Source organism: Schistocerca americana, chromosome 10 (genome assembly GCF_021461395.2).
Source record: "Schistocerca americana isolate TAMUIC-IGC-003095 chromosome 10, iqSchAmer2.1, whole genome shotgun sequence".
Classification (NCBI taxonomy): domain Eukaryota; kingdom Metazoa; phylum Arthropoda; class Insecta; order Orthoptera; family Acrididae; genus Schistocerca; species Schistocerca americana.
Window position 1 is genome coordinate 196,473,998 of NC_060128.1, and position 26,447 is coordinate 196,500,444.

The following is a 26,447-nucleotide window of genomic DNA, read 5'->3' on the forward strand; positions in this document are numbered from 1 at the left end:
GTAGAATGAGGCAGCTGGTACCCTATTTTTCAGACAGAGTCTTTGAAACAGAAGCATCTTCGCCTTTTTGTTACCCAATAGGAGTACTTTTCCGCTGGTTCCCTACTTTTCCCTGCTGTAGCAGGATATGTTATTCACATGAAAGGAACTTAACGGGTCAGAAAAATTTTGACAGTTCATTTATATGAAACTGAAATAAAGCAAAATTAATTTCCAACTCAGACCGGATGAAACGTGCAAAAAATTTTTGCATGTGTTTCAGTACTACAACATGGGATTCCCACATGATGACGGAGGCACTTAACTGCATATTTCTTATAAATTACGTTTCCGCCTCACACCTGATTTTACCTATATAAGTGGCATAACTTTGAACCTCAATATCCCGGGAACGGATAGAGATATAAATAAGATTTTTAAGGTTCTGAGAGCTCTGGATCTTAAGAATACACCGCAAAGATAACAGAAATTTGCTGTGGATACCCATTTCGTAATCCGCGGTTGGATTTTCGTACCCAAAAAGTAAGATTTTTGGGGTGTTTCTCGATAACGGATGAAGATTTTTCAAAGTCGGGAAATACGTGGAGAATATATCTTTAAAAATTGATCAATTTGCAGCTGTTATTTATTACTTACATTCCGCCTATACCGTTTTCACGTACAGAAGTAAGGTAACTTCGAAACTGTGCGTTTTGGAAATGAACAAAGATATCAAAGAAATTTTCAGAATTGTTCGAGATCGGAATCTTAGGACATTTATGGTAAAAGTTTCAGCCATTTTCTGTACATAGCCTCTTGGAATCCTCAGCTGGGTTTTCGTCCGATGGTGACGGCGAAAATATAATAAAAAACGTATTTTTGGGATTTTCCGAGGAACCGCCCGAAAAGTAATGGTGCCCCCGTAAGTCGGACCAGGTCCACCGTAGACTACATTAAATGCAAAGACAACCAACCGATTAGCTCCATTTACCTAAGCAGGGGGGGGGGCAATATTTATACCTTCAGGCTGTACTTTAGGATAGTGATACAAAGGCGACCCTTCTGTTGGATATACAAATGGAGCCTAGCTCAAGGGCTATCCAGAACACTTGAACCTACATTTTTATTTTCAATAGAATACGAGTTATGAGCACCGGAAAATACCGTTTCCACGTGCGGCGTTCAGAAACATGAGGTACTCATATGTCGAATGCATACCATTGTATGCATGTATACTACCTTTCTAAGGTGACAGGGGTAAAATACAGGTAGCGACAGGCTATGTACAGTTTGTACAGAGACCAGATGGGAGTTGTAAGAGTCAACGGACACGAAAGGGAAGCAAGATTGAGAAGGGAGTGTGACAGGGTTGTAGCTTATCCCCGATGTTATTCAATCTGTACACTGAACAAGCAGTAAATAAAACCAAAGAAAAATTTGGAGTAGGAGTTAAAATCTAGGGAGAAGATAGAAAAACCGTGAGGTTTGCCGGTGACATTGTAATTCTGTCAGAGACAATAAAGGAGTTGGAAGAACAGTTGAACGGAATGGACAGTGTCTTGAAAGGTGGATATAAGATGAACATTAGCGAAAGCAAAACGAGGATAATGGAATGTGTGTGTGTGTGCGTGTGTGTGTGTGTGTGTGTGTGTGTGTGTGTGTGTGTGTGAAATCTTATGGGACTTAACTGCTAAGGTCATCAGTCCCTAAGCTTACACACTACTTAACCTAAATTATCCTAAGGGCAAACACACACACCCCTGCCCGAGGCAGGATTCGAACCTGCGACCGTAGTAGTCGCGCTGTTCCGGACTGAGCGCCTAGAACCGCTCGGAAACCGCGGCCGGCGATAATGGAATGTGGTCGAATTAAATCAGGTGATGCTCAGGGAATTAGATTAGGAAATGAGACACTTCAAGTAGAAGATGAGTTGTTCTGTTTGGGCAGCAAAATAACTAAGGATGGCAGAGTAGAGAGTATATAAAGTGTAGACTGGCAATGGCAAGAAAAGTGTTTCTGAAGAAGCGATATTTGGTAACATCGAGTGTAGATTTAAATGTCACCGAGCGAGGTGGCGCAGTGGTTAGACACTGGACTCGCTTTCGGGAGGACGACGGTTCAATCCCGCGTCCGGCCATCCTGATTTAGGTTTTCCGTGATTTCCCTAAATCTCTCCAGGCAAATTCCGGGATGGCTCCTTTCAAAGGGCGCGGCCGACTTTCTTCCCCGTCCTTTCCTAATCCGATGAGACCGATGACCTCGCTGTCTGGTCTCCTTCCCCAAAACAACCAACCAACCATTTAAATGTCAGGAAGTCTTTTCTGAAAGCATTTGTATGGAGTGTAGCCACGTATGGAAGTGAAACATGAACGATACATAGTCTAGACATGAAGAGAATAGAAGCTTTCGAAATGTGGTGCTAGAAAAGAATGCCGAAGATTAGGTGGGTAGATAACGTAACTAATGAGGAGGTACTGAATATAATTGGGGAGAAGAGAAATTTGTGGTACAACATGACCAAAAGAAGGGATCGGTTGGTAGGACGCTTTGTAAGGCATCAAGAGATCACCAATTTGGTACTAGAGGGAAGCGTGGAGCGTAAAAATCGTAGAGGGAGACCAAGAGATGAATACGCTAAGGAGATTCAGAAGGATGTAGGTTGCAATTGTTACTCGGAGATGATGAGGCTTGCAATGGATACAGCAGCATAGAGAACTGCACCAAACCAGTCTTTGGACTGAAGATCACAACAACAACAACATGTTAACTAACAAGGGAATCCCCCCGTCGCAGCCCCCTCAGATTTAGTTATAAGTTGGCACAGTGGATAGCCCTTGAAAAACTGAACACAGAACAATCGAGAGAACAGGAAGAAGTTGTGTGGAACTATGAAAAAAATAAGCAAAATACACAAACTGAATAGTCCATGCGCAAGATAAGAAATATCAAGGAGGATGTGAGCTCAGGAGCGCCGTGGTCCCGTGGTTAGCGTGAGCAGCTACGGAACGAGAGGTCCTCGGTTCAAGTCTTTCCTCGAGTGAAAAGATTATTTTCTCTATTTTTGCAAAGTTGTGATCTGTCCGTTCGTTCATTGACGTCTCTGTTCACTGTAATAAGTTTAGTGTCTGTGTTTTGCGACCGCACCGCAAAACCGTGCGATTTGTAGACGAAAGGACATGCCTCTCCAATGGGAACCGAAAACATTTGATCGCAAGGTCATAGGTCAACCGATTCCTCCACAGGAAAACACGTCTGATATATTCTATACGACACTGGTGACGGCATGTGCGTCACATGACAGGAATATGTTGTCGACCCACCTAACTTATACACTTGGCGAATGGGTAAAAACATTCTTCCACCTTTGCCGATTTAGATTTGCTTGCGGATGTGATAATCACTCCCAAAAAAGTGATGAAAACATAAGAGTTTGTCACAAACTGAAAATTAAAAATTAAACTTTTCACTCGAGGGAAGACTTGAGCCAAGGACCTCTCGATCCGCAGCTGCTCACAGGACTAAGGCGCTCCTGAGCTCACAGTATCCTTGATGGAGCCTATCTTGCGCATGGACTACCCAGTTTGCATATTTTGCTTATTTTTTCATAGTTCCACAGAACTTCCTGTTTTCTCGATTGATCTGGGTTCAGTTTTTCAAGGCCTAGCCACTGTGCCAACTTATAACTAAATCTGAGGAGGGGTGCGATGGGGAGGTTCCCTTGTAAGACGGTCCATATGACTGTTGTCGAATAAGATCGATAGGATACGAAACTAATTAAGACGACGGTGCCATCTGCGGACAGATCTCTCGCCCTGGCGAGCTATTGTCGCGGTCTGCCCCGTACAGGTGTTGCGCCGCAACAGGACAACAATGAGCGTAAACACTGCGGGCCTCTGGGAGCGCGCGGTGACGGCCGCGGGGTGCGATCGCGGGACGTCCACCTGCCCCCCCTCTCCAGCTGCTGGGCCGCTCGCTCGCGGCGCCACTCGCCAGTGAAAGTGATCCGCCGCGGCGGCGCTGCGCTGTGGCGGGGCCTGCGCCGGTATAAAAGCGCCGCGGTGCTCTGGGACGGCAACACTCGCCAACCACACACACAGCTCAAGGGTCGGAGATGGCGAGGTTGCAGGTGAGTCACGTCACGCAGTCGCGCTCGCGTCTAACCAACTCCATTCCGCGTCTACTCGCACTAACATCACGACACTCACTCACTCACCTCAACACCACACAGCACGAATCAGTTCTTCAGCTCACGGTAACATCTTAGTCACCCCAGCAGCATCTTTCGCAGTAATTTCTGCTACGGTTGGCAAAAGTACGGGGAGGGGTGCTTCCATAGTCCACTTGTCTTACTAGTCATTTTCCTCCGAAACGGATAAATTTCGAAAGGAGCTTCAAAATTTCGACACGGGCTCTTTTGGTCAGCACGGGGGTGTCACAGAAATGCTCAACAATCTGCAGTGTTGAGACGCTGAGACAGTAAAGTCGTACGGCGTGACTGGCTGGAGAAAGGTTCTCTTCCTTTGACGGTCGAACTGTGAGAGCACAACGCCTATATCTGTTCAGTGCAAGTGAGTTTAACGAGCATGTCTATACAACGATGCCATGTCTGTGTCGTATAGCAAGGAGGCAGAGAGTCAGTCCGACACACAGCCTACCCCTCTCCGGGAGAACCGAAGTGACGCCAGACTTAACGTCCCTGTCAGACAAAAGGATAACATTCAACAGTGAGTCCCGAGCCATAGCTCCAGGCGCCACGGCGGAGAGGTTTTGAGTTTCAGCCAAGATTTGGCGCAAAGTCTGATGACAACTTGACGTCATCACCTCTCTTTCCCTTGACGGCCAAATACTAGCTATTTATATATGTGGTGTCTGTTCTTTTCGACGTGTCTGCAAGAACAGACACTACATGTGTAAGTAATTAAGGTGTCGACAACCAATGATCTCTTCAGTGCAGGTGCCCACAAAGCTCGAACTCTCATGAGAATCGGCAACATGCCATGAGTAACGAGGCTAATGTTCAATACACTGTATCAGTAGTGTGTGATATAAGCTGAGAATTTGTGTCTGATGGGAGACCTGCTGGAGTGGTCCGAGCAGTTGTAGTGACCACTGTGTCCGGGTGGCGCAGTGGTCATTGCATCTGCCTAATAACCAGTAGACCTGGGTTCGAATCCTAGTCCGGCACAAATTTTCAGCTTGCCCCTTTGTGTCCAACTATTAACAATGGCTATTTCTTACACCAGGATTCGAACTGGCGTACCTCCGAGTCGAAAACGGACGTGCGTCACCGACCTCGCGAGCAGACACGCTTTAAATACATTCAGCTGACCTTACTCGCAAAAATCCTAAAATACCCGCTCCAAAACAAGTCAAGAGACGTACCACTTGCTCCAATATACATCTCGCGTACTGACCAAGATAGTGAAATTAGAGAAAGTCTGACCGATACAGAACGATAGCGACAGTCTTCCGTCTCGCGTAAACTCGGCAAATGGAAGAAGAAAGGGCGGTAGGGGGAATGGTGGTGGTTCATTATGTACCCTCCACCACATACCTTATGGTGGTCCGCGGAGCGCAGATACTGAGAAATCAATGGAAACTTGAAGTGAACACTTTTAGTCCTGTGTTATAAGAGTTCTTCATCTTCAACGTTTCAGTTCAATATTTAGGGACCTTTACTGCAGTATCTACGCAATGAAAATGCACATGCGAGGAACGTTATAGAGTACCTGAAATGCGCAAGACGGTGTACAAAACCAGTACGTCTCTAGCGTAAATAGGTACAAGAAAACAGGCCTACTGCATTGGGCAGGCACAGTTAAATGAAACTTAATCATTCAGAGATATGCGACACAAACTATTCCTCCTATTTATCCTAGTCATTTCTGCACTGGAGTTCAACGTGGTCTCCAGGAGGTGCGCCATTGCAACACCTTGACATCGCGACAGCGGTCCCTCAATCAAATGAAGCCATGAAGATAAAAACAGATTTCGTCTTGGGCTCCTGCCACCGTAGCATTTATGTTCCGGATACCTTGTTAGTAATGCGCCGTCATCAGGTAATTTTTTTATATATTTTTCGTCCAAGTCCGACGCGTTTCGCAACTGCAACTTCATTTTCAACAACTAAACTACATTTTGGACGTTATATCTAACTCATTCCATCGTCTTCACTTGGTCGCAAAATAATGTTCGCGAAAAATTTGTGCGTCTCCACTTACATCCGAAATTATTCAACAAATCTATGAGTGAAACGCATTTGTCCTTTGGAGTAATAACACGCAACTATGGGGCGTCAAGGACACATCTTTTTTCATATCGTTCTATTACCATTACGATTTATCAGAAAGGATCAGTACCGATGTCATATTGTTCGCTGACGATGCTCAAATTTACATGGAGTATCATTGTTGAACGATCGTAACAAAATGCTGAAACACTTGGGCGAAGTGTCCGATTTGTGTAATAACTGCCAGTTCTTTTTAAATTTCGATACTTGAAGAGCTGTCATATAAAACAGTTTGAAATATCCCATTAAAAGACAAGCGTCAAAAATGGCTTAAATATCCGCAGCTAATGCGAAGAAGCGGTATGGAATGGGACGAACGCGAAAAATCAATAATCGAAAGGAAGACCGAGATATGCTGCATGAATTCTGACAAAATGCAAAGCATCTCTGAAATAATCTCCTTAGTTCCTTAGTACTCTTCCGTTGTTTGCAGTCCTTATTAAGTAGGCGTCAGGACAGACATCTAACGACTTCTGTGGCACGCTGCTACAGCCCTAACACGTCGGAAGAGCCACATGACATTGTAACAGGGATTATCGCGGAAATTAAATCGGAATCTTAGCGGAAAAATACCTTTGTTCCTCTGAAAACACGATAGGGTAAATTTCGAGAATTGGTTTTCTACGAAAGTTGTGCGACAGTTTATGCTGTCCCCGTTACATGCGTCGCTTAGGGATAACGGGAATAAGACGAGAGACAACAGCTCGCATACAGAGGCATACAAGCAGCCAGTGTTCCATAGTCTGAGACGCAGAATGGAATACGGCAGTGAATCAGTACTACGGGCACAAATATCGTCGCGCTACGCGCTGTGCAGTGCCCTGCCGAGATTTAGTTAGATGACAAACATGAATTAGACAGCTACCACCTTGACAAACTCACTCGTGCCGAGGTCTTGTCTCATTTCACATCAGTACAGCCCAGTGTATCACGGCGACCAGTGCTCACACTCGCGCCGGTAATTGCAACACCGTGGTTGTGAAATACGCTGCGTTGAACTGTTTGCCAAACAGGACACGTTTCGTGACTCTGTTGGGTTCATTATGCAAAACACTTGACATCGCGAATTTAGGCAGGGTGCCTTATTTTCTGCTGCATTATGCAAATATCTTTGAGGAGTTTGGTTACACGGGAATATCTGCCGCTTCTAGTGAACAAATACTAATGTTACGTCCAATGCACTTGCCTCTCCCATTGCGCTTCCTTCCACACAGGTATATAGGCGGCAAAGATACAGCAGTGCAGATCTCATATATGCCAAATTATTTTTACGCAATGGTACGAAGAAATATTTAGAAAAAAGATCTGCCGTAACGGATACGGCTGAACTGCAGAAGTAACACCGGAATTTTCAAAAGTTTCTCTGTCTGGATAGGAAGAACGGAGCATAACTTTAAATGCTCACTTCTGATTTCTGACCACTGTCATCAGTTTCTTAAATTTTTGCTTTAGTCATCAAGGACACACACACACACACACACACACACACACACACACACACACACACACAAGTATGTATACGCTCCTCGTGTGTCAGGATTCCTGCTATCAATCTGTACCATCTTTTAGCCATGTTGTCTCGCAAAACTTTTCCTCCCCGATTCAATTCAGTACCTCTTTGTTAGTTGCTCAAGTTGCCAAGGAAATCTTCAGTATTCTTTTCCAACGCCACATACTGAACTCTTTCATAACACACATTCATTATAGGAGAGTAATAATTACCAGAGAAGCCTTACACGGCAAACCATCGTATACTGCATGGCGGAGGGTAGCCTGTACCACAACACGTCGATTCCTTTCCTGTTCCGTCGCAGATAGAGCGATCCAAAAACGACTGTCTATACGTGTCCGTAGGAGCCCTAACTTTTCGTATCTTATCTTCGCGGTCCTTACGCGAAATGAACGTTGGATGCAATAGCATCGTTCTGCGGTCAGCTTGAAATGTGTGTTCTCTAAATTTTCTCAGTAGTTTTTCTTCAAAACAATGTCTTCTTCCCTCCAGGCATTCCCATTAGAGTTTCCGAAGAATCCTCGGAACACTTGCGTGTTGACCGAAACTACCAATAGCAAAAATAGCAGCCCGCCGCTGAACTGCGTCGATGTCCTCTTTCAATCCAACCTGGTGCGGATCCCAGACACTCTAACAGTAGTCAAGAACGGGTCGTACTAGCGTCCCGTAAGCGGCCTCCTTTCCAGGTAGGCCTCATTTTCCCAACCTGCTCCAAATAAATCGCAGCCGATCACTCACCTTCCATATCACAGTCCACACATGCTCCTTCAGTTTCACACAGCCTTGCAACTTTATGCCCCGGTATTTGAAAGACAGGACGGTACTAATACTGTATCCGAACATTACGGCTTTTTTCTCACTCACATGCATTAACTCCCGTTTTTCTACATTTAGAGCAAGCTGCTACTAATAACACCAACAAGAGATTTTGTCTAAGCCGTCATGTATCGTGTCGAGCTCGAGAATTTCGACAGGTTGCCTTTATTTTCTGGTGCATTATTGAAATTTCACTGAAGTGCGATGTGGTGGCAGCTGGGTTACCTTCCCGTACACCACAGCATTATCAGCAAAGAACCCCTGGCTGATGCCCACCCCGCCTGCCTGCCAGATCATTTGTGTATGCGGACAATAACAGCGGCCCTATCACACTGCGCTGGGGCACTCCTGACGATGCCCTTCTCTCTGACGAACACTCGCCGAGGACAACGTACTCTGTTACGAGCCACTCACACAACTGGGAATCTGTTCAATACGCTCATACCTTCGTTAACAGTCAGCAGTGGAGTAGCGTGTCAAATGATTTTCGTAAATCTACACAAATGGCATCTGCCTGTCTTCGTTCATCTGTAGGTCGCAGGACATCACGTGAGATGGGTGTTGTGTGATGTCCTTAGGTTAGTTAGGTTTAAGTAGTTCTGGGACTGGTGACCATAGATGTAAAGTCCCATAGTGCTCAGAGCCATTTTTGAACACCACGCGAGAAATAGGCAAGCTGGAAACACCCCCTAGGATGTGGCTAAGCCATGTCTCCGCAATATCCTTTCTTCCAGGAGTGCTAGTTATGCAAGGTTCGCAGAAGAACTTCTGTGAAGTTTGGAAGGTAGGAGACGAGGTACTGGCAGAATTGAAGCAGAGAGGACGGGCCTTGAGTCGTGCTTGGGTAGCTCATTTGGTAGAGCACTTGCCCGTGAAAAGGAAAGGTCCCGAGCTCGAGTCTCGGTCCGGCACGCAGTTTTAATCTGCCAGGAAGTTTCATAGGAAAGCTGAGTTTCACACGAGACACACTTTCCAAAACAGTGCTGATTTGTGGACATAAGCTTTTCGGGCCCTGGGAAATTTATTATATTCGAAGTCAGAATACATCGGAGATTTTGGAAATTATGCTAAATGTAGTTTCAAGGTTTTGTTTTTATTTTGGGACTCACACATGCACGCGAAATCTGATGTGCTATTGGGCTGCTACGATAAGCTACCGATGAAGTTTTGCAGGGAGGCGTTTGTTTACGTTCAGGGGAAAGGAGAACGCCATAGGTCGGTTGGTAGATTTGGGGGAGGGGACCAAAAATCGAGGTCATCGGTCCCATTGGATTAGGAAAGGATGGAGGAAAGAAGTCGGCCGTGCTCTTTCAAAGGAACCATCCCGGCATTTGCCTGAAGAGATTCAGGGAAATCGCGGAAAATCTAAATCAGGATGGCCGGACGCGGGTTCGAACCGTCGTCCTCCCGCATGCGAGTCCAGTGCGCTAACCAGTGCGCCACCTCGCTCGGTGAGAGCGCCATAACGCGACAACAGACGCGGGGTAATCCGCAGCGCAACGCTGACTTCCGTGTTGGCAGTTACGACGAGCTGGGCACAGTAGTTACAGTGAGTACTTCGCTAAGCGGACGTCAGCTGCAGGCGCGACAGTTACGCAACGGAAGTGGAGCGGCGATAAAGCGAGGAAGCGTAAAGGCCGGTTCCCACTAGGGCTGCCGCGCGTCAAAACGGCGCGTCAGCGGCGTGGTTGCCATGGAAATGGCGTCAGCGGCAAGGCGCGGCGGGCTCTGCGTCGCGGTTTGACCATGTCGAACCGCTTCCGCTGCCGCGTGCCGCGCTCCAGGTGCGCGCCGCCAATCACAGAACGCGCTGAGCGTGACGTCAGGTACGGACTCCCGGGCCACACGAACTTTCGCCGAACCGCTGGCGCGGACGCGGCGGCAGCTATGAAATACTTATCATCCGATTCCAAGGAAACTATTCGGTAGAAAAATTTGATTCTTGGGCATGTTACAGCCTGATATCTTCTCTCGATAAAGGACCGAATTTCTTTTCGTTATTCGTCGTGGTTACTTGCTGTATCGCATTTACGTAAACCTTTACACGAAATTTTAATGAGTGTGCAGAGGTAAAAACGCATTGCGTGGACTTTGCGTACAGTTCATTTTAGGTAATACATTATTGCGTATGAAATTTAGTCAACATATCGAAATTGTTTTTAAAGCTGAGAGCAGATCGATAGCTATCACCGTTCTCGAGATATTGTCTGATATGTCGGCGGACGGGCTATGCCGTGACCGCGCGCGGGTTGCTCGGCGACGCGACCGGTACTTCGTCCTGCTCGTCGTAAACCATGTGGTTGTATCAACCGCAAATTTCGTAAACGGTTCAAGAAATCGAAATGTGTTTTTTTTTTTTTTTTTTTTTTTTTTTTTTTTTTTTTTTTTTTTTTGCAAACGATAACTTGTGAAAAGTCATGTATTTCGTCGCATGATAAATATCCTAAATCTGTTTATCTACCAAGATATGAAAGTAACTACAGTTTTTCAGAAGGGATAGATGAATTTTTTTAAATGGCATTAATAGCATGTCGAATGAGAAGTTAAACCGAAACTAATTTGCTGGTATGTCATAAGATGTAATTTACTAAATATGTAGAGCTATTGATTATTTCCTTTCTTTTTTCTTTATCCAGTGTACTTTACTGATTCAAGACGCGTTTCGCCTTTTACTTTAAGGCATCTTCGGTGGAATCTAGAATGACTCAGTTTTGTTTTGATGTGTGATACTTGGAGATTATAAAACAGTTCACATCTTTTTTTACGTGAATGACTGATTACTTACAGTGAATTGAGTTTTTGGCGGACATATACGTTTCCCCTCACCTGCTCACATGCTGGAGGTTGAACTAAAACTTAGATTATGGAACATAAGCACATTTTCATGTTCGCTCTTTTTTCTTCTGTCACTAGCAGTAGACGTTTTACCGAAAACTCTGATTTAAAGTCGTAACTACAGTGTGTTCACCTCATGTCCCTTCGTGTCTGGTTTGTTTATGTACATGTTGCCATTCTGCAGAATTATATATTGAAAACTAATGTTTGTTTATTTTTGTTCTCTTTATATCTGTATGTGTGTGTGGCTAGCCAGTGATAGTTATAGAAAGTTGAAAGTGAGTCCAGTAGTTGTCAGACAGTGGTTGAAAGATTTGGTGTTCAGCTGATTTCAGTTTTGGTTTAAATGTTTTAAGGAGTGCATGGAAGAGTAAATTCACTGCTTACATTAATAGATAAAATAGTAGAATAGTATTTCAACAGATGATTATTATCAGAATACTATCACCCAACCCCTTTGTCCTCACTCTTTGACGCCCCACAATACGCCCTGTCAACTAACCCCTATTGTCGTCAAAGTTGTACCGTAATTTCCTCTTCCTCCTCTATTTAATTCCGTACCTCTTCTTTAGTCACACGATCCTCGTATCTAAAGTTCAGCATTCTTATGAATCACCACGTTTTGAAAGCGTCCATTGTCTTCTTGACAGAAGTGTTCATCGTCCACGTTTCACTTACATACGAGGCTGCACTCCACACAAATACCTTTGTAAAATAGTATCCAACCATTAGCATTTATATTCGGTGTGAACAAATTTTCTTTTTCAGAACGCTTTTCTTGCTATTGACAGTCTTCAGTCAGGTTTGCGTCTGCACCAGGAAATGCCTTACAATTTAAAATCTGGTTTCGAAAACTGTTCCAAATATATATTATTCTTTCGTGATTCTTAAGCAAGGTGCTGGCGATGATTACATTATGCTCTGTGGGAAATTCTATCAGGTGGCTTCCACTTTCATCCCTTCCACCTAGCCTTTGTGTTCTTACTGTTTTCGTGTACCTGCTACCGTATCACATTTTAAATTTTTGTCTCGCTTAACTATCTGAATAATCTCTTTTGTCGTACATTGTTTCAATGTGTTAGGAGATAGTGAACAATCGTGAACGGTAGTCATGAAATCTGTTTATGGTGAAATGAGAAAACATGAATAATGAAATATGTGAAAGAGTACATTGTACAGAAAATGAAAAATTGGTATGTCTTCACCCAACTTCGTCTTTCCTTCATGTAGGTGTAAGATATCGTTATTCAAACACACCGGTCGTTTCGGTGGGTCCCAGCCCCTACCTCAGTGGCGGTCCGTCATTGGCTACCGCTAGCATCTGCCGCTTCCAGATGGGAACGCCAATTCCGCGAGCCGCCGCGTCAAAGCGGAAAACGCTTGCCGCTGCCGCTGCCGCACGACGCGCTGCCGCGCTCTAGTGGGAACCGGCCTTAAGGGGGGGAGAGCGGACCGACCGAAGGGCGCGACTGCCGAACACCGCGCAGTCCAGGTGCGCGGCGTCTCCAGCGCTCGCTGGGACGTCCAGCCATGGACACTCCCCTGGAGTGGGAGGAGGGTTATCAATTTACGACGGCAGAGAGATGCGGCGGCGTGTGCGGGGACCGGTCGACCTCGCGTGCTGCGCCGAGGCCGGCGCACGGAACACGTGTGGTGCGGCAGGAAGCGGACGACACATGCGGGTCCCCCCTGGCGTCGTTTCCGCGTAGGAGAAAACCTGGCGGCGGCGACGTGGCGGCCCAGCCGCTGCGTGCGCGAAAGCCCAGGGCCAGAGTAGTGCAGACCGTTTTTAGTACACAAAATATGTGGATACAGAAGAGCGTAATACATATGCGACTCGACTGAAGTCTTCGTAGCAGACAGTGGTCAGCAAGTAGCTCTGACTAGGAAGCCTACCTCAGGGCTCTGTGCTAGGTCCGCTGTTGTTGACGGTGTGCGCACAGCAAGTGTATAAATGGCGGAAGGGGGAGGGGGGTTACTGTAGTGCTGTGAGGCTAGTGTGACTAAGTTCTCTACGGAGCTGTTACCTTGCTAAAGACTTTTGCTACGAGATGAGGAGAGACTTTCACACGATCAGCGCCGAGTACAGAGACTGACAGCTCAGCCTGAACACAAACTTAACGTAGTGCCCGTGAATAGGCGAAAAGATCCGATGTCGTTAGTCTGTGCGATCTGCGACCAGTCACTGGAATCGGTCACACACCTTGGAGGCTATGCCAGGGGGCGCTTCGTAACATAACACACATTGAATATTTTGTGCACCCGGCTGAATAGACAAGCGCGTTATCTCCTCGATTTATAGGGGAGAAGCACGTAAGGAATGGTTCAAATGGCTCTGAGCACTATGGGACTTAACATCTGAGGTCATCAGTCCCCTAGAACTTAGAACTACTTAAACTTAACTAACCTAAGTAGATCACACACATACATGCCCGAGGCAGGATTCAAACCTGCGACCGTAGCGGTCGCGCGGTTCCAGACTGTAGCGCCTAGAACCGCTCAACCACCCCGGCCGACGCACATAAGGAGACTATTCGTATTTTCTGCCCTGAAAGACGGCTCTAAGTTTTCTAAGTAGTTTCCCACGAGATATGCCTCATCCTTGTGGCGTGTCAGACAATTAAGCATGTCCAACGTTTCTGTTACCAAAGTACGGGTCTTCCTAGTCTTTTTGTGTAACCTTTCTTGTAGACAAAATGCACTATCCAAGTGTCCTTGCAATGAAGCATAGTCTTCTATTTCCTGGACTAAGAACTAAGCCAATGTGTTCGTTTGAATTATATATCAATAGTTACTCCGAAACAGTTGTGTAGCATTTTTAAATGACTTCATATCCAATACTGATTGTACATTTATTGCAATATCCAGTACCGCCATTTTCACCCGCTGATCATTTTCAGCTGCTGAAAACAGCAGTAGTCACCATTAATGAGAAGTATAAAAATGATGTTAGCTTTCACGATTGATGGCAATACTGATTGTACATTTATTGCAATATCCACTACCGCCATTTTCACCCGCTGATCATTTTCAGCTGCTGAAAACAGCAGTAGTCACCATTAATGAGAAGTATAAAAATGATGTTAGCTTTCACGGTTGATGGCAACCTCTGTCAGGTACTCCATAGTTATGGGACGGATAGGATAAAAACTCACGAAACTAAAATCGTGCTCACCGCCCACGTCAGTTGGTTGGTTGATTTGGGGGAGTGGATCAAACAGTGTTGTCAGCGGTCCCGACGGATTACGGAAGGATCCTTTCAAAGGAACCATCCCGGAATTTGCCTGAAGTGGTTCACGAAAATCACGGAAAACCTAAATCAGGATGGGAGGACACGGGTTTGAACCGTCGTCCTCCAGAATGGGAGTCCACTGCGCCACAGCCCACGTCAGTAGCGGATACGGTACTCGTCATCTTCGACGGACACCACGCTTTGGCTTTTAGTGAAACGCAGAACATTCCATGTCATTATTACAACGGACAGTTGCTAGTCTTCGCAGCAGGATGACTTGTAGCTGAGAAATTTTGGTCTGTGAGACACGTGTAGCGTTTTGTCTGCGGACACGGATGCAGACGAATCGGCTTCTCGTATTTGGTTGCTAATACCTCAACATTGCAGATTCACGGTTATCCGTTCGTCAAAGGACGAGAGAGGTGCAGTCTTACAAACAACATTCCGACAAGACTGAATTCTTTGCTTTCGATTGGAAAAGCGGACACTAACAAAAATAAGTTTCAAGACTACTATGCGGCCGTCTGTCTCTGGAATGTGACGCGTACGAACCACAAAAATTACAAAAAAAGACGGTCACACTCGAACTATTGGCCAGTGTACGGTAACGGCTCAGAATACGCTGCAGTACCTTCGTCATAATGGCCGCAACAGTCATAAATTTGTCGAATGAAGGCACCATTTCTTCCACTGCGGCTTTAAGCTTCTGGTGTAGTGGACAGCTGTCAATGTGGCTTATTTGCCGTTTTTAATCGGCCTCGAGGTTGCAAATGCACGCAGCGCACACCACAAGTAGAGAGCGTCCAGTGGAATGGGCTGCGTGCATTTTCAGCCTCGAGGCCGATTAAAAACGGCAGAAAAGCGACATTTAACAGTTGTCCACTGCAGTCGATAACTGGACCACAGGGTTAATATTTACTGAGACCTCTCCTTGCTCTCCGTTTACATTTGCAACTAGTTTTGGCCCACACAGCTGTTCTGAAGCGTTCACCTACGACGTCGAGAAACAGGCCGTAGCGAATGTGGAACCCGTTGTTTACTGTGCGCTTGTTGACATCGTAGACTTCAAACCGGCTACACGAGACCAAACTACGAGTAGTTGCGTGTATGGCGTCAGCGAGCCGAGCTCTCCATGAACACACGTACGGCTAATGCACGCAGGCTGTGATTACTGCATCCATTCCAGCTCGTGACGAATCGGTTTTACCCACCCTCGAACGAGTTAAGACCGGCATTGGAACAAAGTCCGAGAAACTCGCTGGGTAAATCAGCACTTGTGACTGGCGTAATGTGAGCAGGAAGTCTAACTGAAACTTTACTAAAGTATAGGCAATGCGTCGGCTCAACTATTCAGATACCGTTGTTCGAGGTCAGTAGTATAATTGGCTGCTGCAGTGTGTGCACGGTGTAGAGGTTGGTCCTGAAACTATCTCGCAGTATCATGAAAGTATAGCGTAGTTGCCATCATCAAAAACCTCTCGTAATACGTTCACAGACGTATTGGCTGTGTATCTTACAACAGTGTGTCTTTTCTTTAGCTGTCAGTGCGATCGAAAAAGGCTGCAGTATACTGTTGACATAGCTGTCAGCAGTTATGGTTTTACGGGAGAAGACGGGTCAGATATTTCGTCTTGCAGCAACTGCACGCCATACTGCTGTTTCCACACCATGCAGACACTGCTGTAGTAACTGTTGCGGATTTCCTACCACCTGTCGTACCCGGATGAATGCAGGCGCGCTCCAGCAGAGGAAAAAAAAAACAGACTTCAATGTCGGTCTCGGCATCGTGCACAGACCACAATAGCCAGCTGCAGTACTGACGTCAGGCGACGGTGTCTGAACTGGTCAGACTGTGCAGTGCAGCTTACTTCGTAAGGCTCCAGTTTCAATTTGTGGACAGCTATGGGCGCAGATTTTACTGACAACGGTCTCAAGTCGTAAATGAGCCAACGTTTTTTTGAGACTGCTTTCCAAGGCCGATCCTAACTCGTCTAATTCCAGTAAAACGAAATCGCCACCTCTCGCAGTCTGAGCAACGGGTCGTCTGCCTCTCCGCGAAACACCCGACATATCGCTTGCATCGTACGCGGGACATCTCTTGCGTTACAGGATGTCCGATGAAACACCTTTCAGCCGTCTCGTTTCCAAACTTATTTTATTTCGCTTCCAGTTTCGGCGATTTACTACACCATCTTCGGGCTCCTGACCGACGTGTAGAAAGATTCCACCTCGGTTTCGGTCGAAACAGGGGCCAGCAGTACTGGTATTAGTAGATTTCTGCTTAGCTATAGCGGTCACTTCAACCATGATCTGGTTTGGAAACTAGACGACTGGAAGGTGTTTCATTGGATATCCTGTCTAGAACAACCGAGTCCCGCAACCGTCTCTGAAAAGGTGGACATATAGAGATCTTGAGTTACAGTCTGAGTGGAAATACGTCGCCGTCGAGCTACACGGTGAGGTTTACATAGCGAAATTAGGAAAGTTGGTCTGTAATTACTGAGAATATTTGTTGTGGAGAAAGGCAGCGGTCTGCCTAAAATACTTGAAAAATGGGTTAAAATGAATACTGATTGCAATAAAATACTTGTTTATAATGGTCAACAGTTTTGGTCAGAACTGGTGGAGCAGTTGACGTTCGTTACCATCACGGTATATATGTTCTGAGGATGCCACATTCTGACCGAAACTGGTGACCCCATAAATGAATACTGTATTTTATTGCGGTCAGTAGTGTTTTTAATCCATTTTCCAAGTGTGTTTGTGTGTGTGTGGTCAAGTGCCGGTGGAGGTGGTGTGCAAGGCGTCTGCAGAAGGAGCGGCGGTGTGTAGGGCGGAAAGCGAACGCCACAGGTGGGTCGAGCGACCTACTTGTGGGAGGCGGCGCGGCGGAACAGCACGGGACGGGACGGGGACGGTCCACGTGCGCAGGCGTGACGTTCCAGCCGCCGCAACTGGAGCGACGGGCCTGGAGGCGCGAGCGCGCGACCGCGCGACCGCCTGTTAGGCAACAGTGAAAGGCCTGCGGAGGCGACAAAAAGGACCCCCCCCCCCCCCCGCCCCCCTGCTGGTCAGAGGCGGCCTTGTACGGACGCCCGAGGCCGCGGCTTCCCTGGGCGGATGCTCCGTGGCGCAAGAGGACGGCCGCACAAAAACACTGGACTGCTGGAGAACTGGAGCCGAGTCGAGCTGCGGTGGGTGAAGGGTCGCTCACCACTCGCTCTCAGTGACAGGCGTTTCTTTCCTCAAGTCTAAGTGGCGAGCGTGTTAGTAGCTAAGCGTGTGTATGGAGGAAGAGGAGGAGATTACTGTTTAACGTCCCGTCGACAACGAGGTCATTAGAGACGGAGCACAAGCTCGGATTAGGGAAGGATGGGGAAGGAAATCGGCAGTGCCCTTTCTAAGAAACCATCCCGGCATTTGCCTGAAGCGATTTAGGGAAATCACGGAAAACCTAAATCAGGATGGCCGGACGCAGGATTGAACCGTCGTCCTCCCGAATGCGAGTCCAGATTGCTAACCACTGCGCCACCTCGCTCGGTAAACGTGTGCATGGACAGCACCGTTTACGCAAGTGGCTTAACAGAATGCCTTAGAGAACCCGTTCCAGCAAGTTAGACAGCGACCTGTGAAATGGCTTCGCCTCTACTGATCACTCGTCACCAGGCAAGTGTCTTTTTTTGTAAAAGACACTACAAGTCCGTCTTCGTTACGCCATCTTTTTTCTATTTTTACGGTCGTCTCCTCCTTGCAATTCGGCAACATAGTTTGTTGTAGGAATGATACGTCCATGAAGGTTAAGCAGAAGAGGAGGTCTCTTTTCTTTCTACTTTTCAGTCTCTACTTACAGGAGTGTAGTGCAATGTTTATGATCCTGCCGGTTATATAGCTTCGGTTATCATTCAAATTAGAGGCGAACTGGAAGTGCAGCAGAAGAAGTCAGATTTCCATATAAAAAGAAAACTGAAAAGTCGAATGTGTCGCACAGCTAAATAGAGCAACAGAAACACTCGTCATCGCTGTCAGTGGAAAAGGCGATCAGGATACGGAGCTTTAGAGAGACGGATATTATTCGGAAAAGTGAAAGCATCTGGCTAGGCATACGGAAGTGGTCGACTTGCCAAGTAGAAACAAGCACGTTGTCATCTTTCGTCTGTAGCCAGAGGGGGAGGGACCACAGAACTGGTTTTATTGCTGCAGGTTTTCCTTCTCTTACGTGATAGATGTACGTTGCACTTTACGTCCTACGTTTTGCAATAGGAAATTGAGTGTGGAAATAAATCTTTTGGATCTGCAACCGCGAGTTCTCGAAGGAGTACTTTGGATGCTCCAAACAAAACTCTTCGTTCATTTTTGAACGTATTTTCTCCTTTTCATGTTTTTAATCTCTTCCACATCTCGCAGGATAAGCTCTGACGCAAGACTTATTGTCTGATTCGCCCTCGCCCTCCAGATGATCGGCAACTGACCGCCGGTTAAACCACCTGCGAACGCACGCATCCCGTTATCACGTTTAGTTATGCTACTAAATGGTTCGTCACTCGACTAAAATCCTGGTGCATACTGAAGTAGCCTTGAGAGTGGCGCTAACGGCTGGCCAAATACCGTGTATGCGGCTATCAGGTGTTTGGAACAGGTTGGACACCAGTCTGAAACTTTGCGGATGAAGCTGTTGTGTGCGAGAGAGACCACTGAGTATAGAGAGATTCAATGTCAGTTGGACAGAATGTCTGTCTGGTGCGATGAATGACAGACTGTTACAGAATACTTGTCTGACCAATTCTTCAGTACTTGGGATCCACACCAAGTTGGATCAAAGGCAAACATAGAAGCAGTTCTGAGGCGTGATGATGGATTTGCCACCGGTCGATCTAATCAGTAGCAGAATGTGCCTCGATGGGAATCCTCGGAGGTAAGACGTAGTTCCCTCTGCCACAATCTGCTCACGTATTTTAAAGAAGCAGCACTTGTGACGGACTGCAGAACGACTGTACCGCCACCGACGTTCATCTCGCGTAACGATCATACGAATAAGATAATGGAGGTTAGGGCTCGTGGAGAGGCATAAAGGAAGTATTGTTTTCCTTAGCTCCGTTTGCGAGTGGAACAGGAAAGAGAATAACTATTAATGGCACAAAGTACTCTCCGCCAAGCACTGTACGACGGACTGAGGAGAGCATATCTAGATGCAAATTACTTCAGGCGAATTTCTAGAGGTATGCCGCCACTCAAAGTGTTCACCAACCTCACCTGCCTGAAATATTCCCTGGGTCACAGTACGGTGTAAGTGAAGCTTTAATCTTCCTGCAGATACGGTCAGTGAGAGTACGCGGCTGTTCTACGCAACTCTCGCGTCACCGTCATTGGACGTTCTAAGTACCGCCCGGAAGAAAGGCTACTGCTCCACTCTCTGCCGCGTATTGCGTGGCGACGTAATAGCGCACAGTGTCGGCAGCCGGACCTTCGGCGTTTCTTTTACGGTAGCGGCGCGGTGAACGGGACGGATGTGGAGGAGTCGCAAAAACTCTTTGCCCTCCACTGTGCGTCGCGCTGGTAATTTCAGGCGCAGCGCCCGCAGGCGGTCGTAAAACGATCCCCTTTCACGGATCTGGGTCACGCCGCGCGAAACCGTCCGCCCAGGACACTGCGTTGCGGAATCGCCTCGCCGTTCACATTCTGCCCTCCGCTCCCAGCTGTTTTTTGGTGATATTCGTAACCGCTCCAGGCACTGGGTCAGCTGAACCGGCGAACTCGGGACATTTCTCCGGGGACGCAGATAAACTGGTTGTCTCCAGCGCGGCGGTGCGACTGGTTCTGGAAACTCGACTGGACACGACGACCTCGGCAAACCGATTGTCGCAATCGCCCGGCGGGTCTTGTCCCGCAGTTATTTGAAATCTGAATGGTCACCCAGATTCGGCCGTGCGTGAAGCAGGCGGCAGGCCTCAATTCACTCGTAGGATAAACAGAAAATGCAGTCTACGAACGAGATTGTTTAAAAAAATAAAATTAAAAAACCTCGTCCCGGGTCTTTTTGTAGAATGTTGCTCAAGAAGGTGGGACCCACACCACAAAGAGTAGTAACAGGGGATATTGAACCTATGCAGAGAAAGGCAGACCGACTGGTCACAGATTTCGATTAAAATAATATTGGGTGTTAGATTGTGCCGTTATAAAAACAGCTAAATTGCCAACGTTTCGACAGACCTTGCAGTGATCCTCTTCAGGATAGTCAACCCTCCTGAATAGCACTGCTGCAAAGTCGGTCGAAAAGTCGGCAATGCAGTTGCTTTAGTGTTTTATAATGATGCGGTCTAATACTCAACATTATTTTACTTACAATGATCCTGGCACCGGAAGTTTACAAACTTAGATCATAGATTTGTTTGAACCACAAGCGACCGTCGGGGAAATGAAAAAAGGAACCTGAAATACCAGACACTTCAGGATAGACGTAAAGTATCCTTGGAAAGCATACTTAGAAAGTTTCAAGAATCAGTGAAGAATCTAGCAATCTGCCACAACCCTCAACGAATCGATCGCAAAGTGACTATGAAGAAATGAACATACTAATACAGCAAACACGGAGACATGTAAGACAGTCATTCTTCCGACGTTGCATATCAGAATGGAACCGAAAGCCCCATTTAGCGATACAATGGAAGTATCCTCTGTCGCGCAATTGCTGTGGTTCGCAGAGTATGGAGTATGTAAAAATAGGTATTACTCTGCTCATGACTCGATACATTTCTTTACGTCGCAACGAGTCGCATTGCATTATTAATTCGCGCGTTTCCACTGCTCATTCTGGTATAGCACTTCGCATTTCGGACTGTAGCCCTTCATCTGGTTCGCTGATGTGCCTAAGTGGGACTGAAAACACTCGGATACGCCACAAAAGGAAATAATGACCATCGTGACTTAGCCTACTGTCTGGGTGCGTTTGCCGTTGCTGCTCTTGTCTGTAGTGGGGCAGCTTAAACTGGTTATGCAGATATGACACAGCGACACTGCAGTGCTATTTTACAGCACTGCCTGTAAATGTCGTCAGTAGAAGTGCGACGCACCACCGCTTGGCGTTTTGCTGACACAGAATTGACTATACTCAGTTCGCTGGTTTCATAAGCGCATATCGCGTAGCTCAGATTTAATATACAATTTGTTCTCATGTGGCTACAACGCTTTTCGTTTGAAGTTGTGTGTGTTTCCAACTAAAAATACGTATTTTTAACCATAACACATGATAAAATTGAAAAGGGACTTCGGTTTTTCTTTTTTTCGTAATCTGTTAAACACGTATACAGCATTCAATTATATCTCAAGTCAAAATTTTGTGCACCGCATTAAAACTAGTGTTGGCAATTGCTTTTCCGGTCTTTCACAGCTGCGTCATTAAGGCCACTGAAACGGTTCGGCGACAGGGAACACAATGGTTTATGATTGCGTCCGGGGGTCGTTTCGCCCCGTTGTCAGCACGGATGGGTACCCGGGGCAGAGCTTGAGAAATGTGGGCGAGCCCAGGTCTGCGTATCTTCTCGCAGATCGGCGAGAGCGCGTGGTGTTATCTGGAGACACGCCCGCCTCGTGCGGTGACAGTGTACCTACCCACACGCGGCCGTCATTACGAAACAAAAGCGTCGCCGTCAAGCGCCTTGATATTGACAACGTTGCTACGAGGGCGACGCAATCGCCCACAGCTCGCCTGTCTCAGTACCATTGCAAGGGAGGCAGATTTCAAGCGAGGAGGAGTTGCTCTCGAAGTAGCCGATAGCTCTTACTGCGAGCATACGGAATACGTTCTAAAAGCGTGTGACCGGTTCGAAGACCTCCCCGCGACAGGACCTGAACGGCGGGTCTTGATCAGAGGCAAATGTATCCAATGAGAGCGAAGTGACAGGACCGCCCCTATTCCTCAGATACACAGGGTAGATAGCCATTTGCCGCTGCTTTGTTGACGACGCATTTGTCTACGAGACAGCGACTGGTTGTTGGGGGTTTAGGATTGTTTGGACAGAACTTCTGTCTTTCATTTAACCGGCTTTTGGTTGATATCCATCACGAATATGGAATGGAAGAACAAGGTACACACGTAGATCAATACGAGAGTTGTATGGATGTGTGGAACCAGTTTCAAGTATAATTCGTAGCAGAAGATTTAAATATGAGGTTGGACGGCAGTATGTGGAGCAAGCATATACGCAACGCTAAACGAGGGGGAACTGGGTGGTATACGTCAGGTAGGATTGAAATAGTAGTCGGGACAAAGGTTAAGAAACCCCACGCAAACGAGAGGCAAAATTGATATCTTAAAAGCGGAAACACGCAGGAAGACAGAGACATTAAAGAGCTACTGCGAGGAAATGAAAACGAGATTGCACCTGTACGAAAGAGAAATAATCGGATAGTGTTGGGTTACAAGGTTATATGACGCGTTGCGTCATATAAATATTTAGGGGAAATACTAAACGGGACCCGCATGTAAAATTCGTATTAGGAAAGGCGAATGGAATACATATATTTGTTGGGAGGGTTCTGGTACAGTTTAGTGCATTTCACCAGGAAGTCGTATAGTGCGAGCAACTCTAGATTATTGCTGCAGTGCTTGGAATCCGTATCAAGTATGCGTGGCAGCAGATGTCGAATAGTGAAGGGAAACGCTGCTAACGTCATAACAGGACGGCGTAGTCCATACCAAACGAGTAGCTGAGAACCTCTGGTAACTTAAATGGGAACCTCAGGAGGAAAGGCCGTGGTGCCCTCGCGAAAACACGTTGGGTAAATGTCAAAAAACGGCATGCGAACATGGCTGTCATTCCGTACTGCAACCACCATTGTATATCTCGCGTAAGGCTCATAAGAATAATGTCAGAGATTGGAATTTGTTTGCAAACGTTTACACAGCCATTGTTCCCTCACTGTATATGCGAACAGAATAAACCCTAGAACTCGCAGTTCCAGCTTTATGGCCATCAGCAGACTTACATGTTAAATACAGGTGAAGAACAAGTGAGCTAGCTAGCTACCTAATACTGGTAATCAGTTCAGTGAAGGACTAAGCGACCCGTGTGTGGTCTGTCTTCATGATGTACCCAGCTTACTTGTTCTCCATTTACATTTCATTCGTTGATGTTCATGGTTGAGAAATTTTGAAAATACTTTCATTTTTAATTCTCTGTTGTAGATCTGATAATGGCTGTAATGCCGAAGCCACTTATCTGATAGAATGAAATAAGACGTGACATAATTTTCTAATTCTAAAGTTTATTTACCTTCCTTCGTCACGGTCCCCGCTCCCCTCCCCCTCCCCCCCCCCCCCAAAAAAAACGTCAAAACGACCCAGTTCCACGGCTTTAATGGAACAGAAAATCGTAGTGTTTTTCGCCACATACTGGACAACGTCCTGCGCAGTGTGTATGTGGACGTACGAGGGCTGTCCGGTAAGTAAGTACTGACACGTCGCGAAATGGAAACGACAGGGCAGTATCTGTAGTATGCCTGTCGATCGTGTCGCGTCGCTCTTTTCAGCTGTGAGCGCACAGTGAGGGCATCGAGATGCCTATAACAGTAATGTCTCCTGCCAAGTATGGGTGTCCATTCGACGTTTCGCCTGTTTTCATGCAACCCCACATCACGTGCCTGTCATGCATTTCCTTCCTCACGACAATTCTCGGCCGCACACTCCAGGGTCAATGTGGACGGTCCTGCAGCGTCTTCGATGAGAACTGTTTCAGTAACCACCATACAGCACGTAATTGGCTGCCTCTGACGTTCATCTCTGCTCACATGAACCACTCGCTATGAAGACATCATTTTGGTACAGACAACGAACTGCCGACGAGTGCATAGAAATGGTGGAAAGCATAGCCGGCTGGCTTCTACGATGAGGGTATTGGAAAGTCGGTACAACGCAACGACAAATGTCTAGTTCAGAGCGGCGACTCTGTACAGTAAGTGCAGCTAACTGTTGCAAATAAAAAATTTTTGATTGTCACTGTAGTTTCCGTTTCGCGACCGATCGGATCTTACTCTCTGACTAGCCGTCGTAGAACGGTGGACGCGTGCTGAACAAATCACTCATTATCGTGAAGGGTCGAAAAGAATCAAATTAATCAGCATTATCATTTGTGTCATTTACATTCTGATCGTGTAGGGACGCCTTCTGACCCATACTGAGTACGCATTTATAACCAACACGTCATGCTCCAAGATGGGATTCGCAGACTGCAATGGCAGACTTGCTACACAGCAGTCGTTGGGCGCATGTAGTGCGGGTCGGCGGACTTTTAGGGGCCCGAAGATCGCGCGCAGATACTTGCGAGTACGGGGCAGGCAGTAGTGTACAGCACAGCGAGCTAGGAGTACAAGGCGGCGCATTGAGCGCGGCACGCCTAACAGGTGCCAGGGACGCAGAAGGGAACAGACAAGAGGTTGCGCAAGCTGAGCGGCCGCCCGATCCTTTATCGCGGCGGCCGCCCCTCTGACCCTCCGAGTCCGGAGCGAGAGGAAGTGGAGCGCAGGAAGAGGGCGTGAAGGGGCGGCGCCGAGCCTCTCACCGGCGCCGCGGTTACCATGGCCCTCCGGGCCACGTTGAGTAACACTCCACTGACTGGCCACGACCGAGTTCCGGAACTTCAAACAGACGGCGTCGCAACTTTTAGGGTCACAACAGTTCCGCTTGAGACGCGTATCCACCGCTGGGTGTCTGACCCGATGACTCGTCTTCAGCCTGTCCACTGCCGTGTGGATTGTGTGTGCAACTGTTGGCAAGCCAGTCCACTGACAGACATTTCGCAGCCGCGACATCATCTTGCGACCTCTTCCACGTCTGCCTTCTGTTCTCCCTTCAATAAGCTAGACACTGAATTTCGCTTTAGATGAAACAAGTAAGTTAACAAATCACGATTTTTGTTTATACACTGTAGAACTTCCTCATGCGCCCCTCGTACTGTCCATGGAACCATGACGCGACTACTGCTCTTCCCCTATTTCAAATGCCTTTATATTATTCGTTGTTTTAACGTCCAACATTCCATGCCGTACAGCACCACATCGCAAACGTGGAATTTTATGAACAGACCTGTGCGATTTAGGTTGCAGTTTACATTATTAAAAACTTGTTGAAATTTGATGAGAGTATCGCGAGCATAATTTATTCGACATTTCGGATCTTCAGAAAGCGATATGGCAAGGTATTTAAACTTCCTTACTCGTTCGGCTAGCAGACTGTTAAAGCGCAACGTGGCGTTGTTGAAAGTAAAAATGCTAATGTCTCAAACACAGATGTAGAACTGATGCCAAGCTCCTGAAGATGGGCTCCGAGAGTTCGAAACGCATCGTGCATTGAAATAAAAAAATCGTGATTAGTGTCTCAAGGCGGTTTGTTCTCTCATAATTTTTTACGGAAGTAATACAGTCACGTCGACAACACTGTCTACAATGGACAAAACTATGTTTCAGTGCCTATTGTTATTGCGATCGATTTTGTTGACACCTCTTTCAGTGTCTCCTAGGGCATCCTCAAAAATCAGTTCCGAGTAAATATTGAATAGCGAGGGAAAGAAAATCCAGCTTTGCCGGAGTCATCTACGTATCTGATTCTTGCTGCGCACAACACAGGCAAAACCTTTGGCGTTCGAACCATTGTCTGGCGAACCAAGAAACGCCGCCTTCGATTGGAACGTGTATTCTTCGGCATTTTCGAGAACTTTGAATACCAAATCCGAGAACACAGACCTCTTGTTTCACCTTGCAGACCGGCTCGCGTGGCAGCACTCGAAACTAGGTCG

The 26,447-nt window shown here is 46.8% G+C and overlaps 1 protein-coding gene across 1 annotated transcript in view; it reads left to right on the forward strand.

The window, feature by feature from the left end:
• Positions 1-3,978: 3,978 nt before the first annotated feature.
• Positions 3,979-26,447, forward strand: part of LOC124552465 (proline-rich extensin-like protein EPR1) — a 39,790-nt gene continuing 17,321 nt past the window's right edge. Inside the window, exon 1 of the mRNA XM_047126740.1 lies at positions 3,979-4,105. Coding sequence (XP_046982696.1) covers positions 4,091-4,105 — 15 coding nt within the window. The 5' untranslated portion in view covers positions 3,979-4,090. The remainder of the gene's footprint in view (positions 4,106-26,447) is intronic.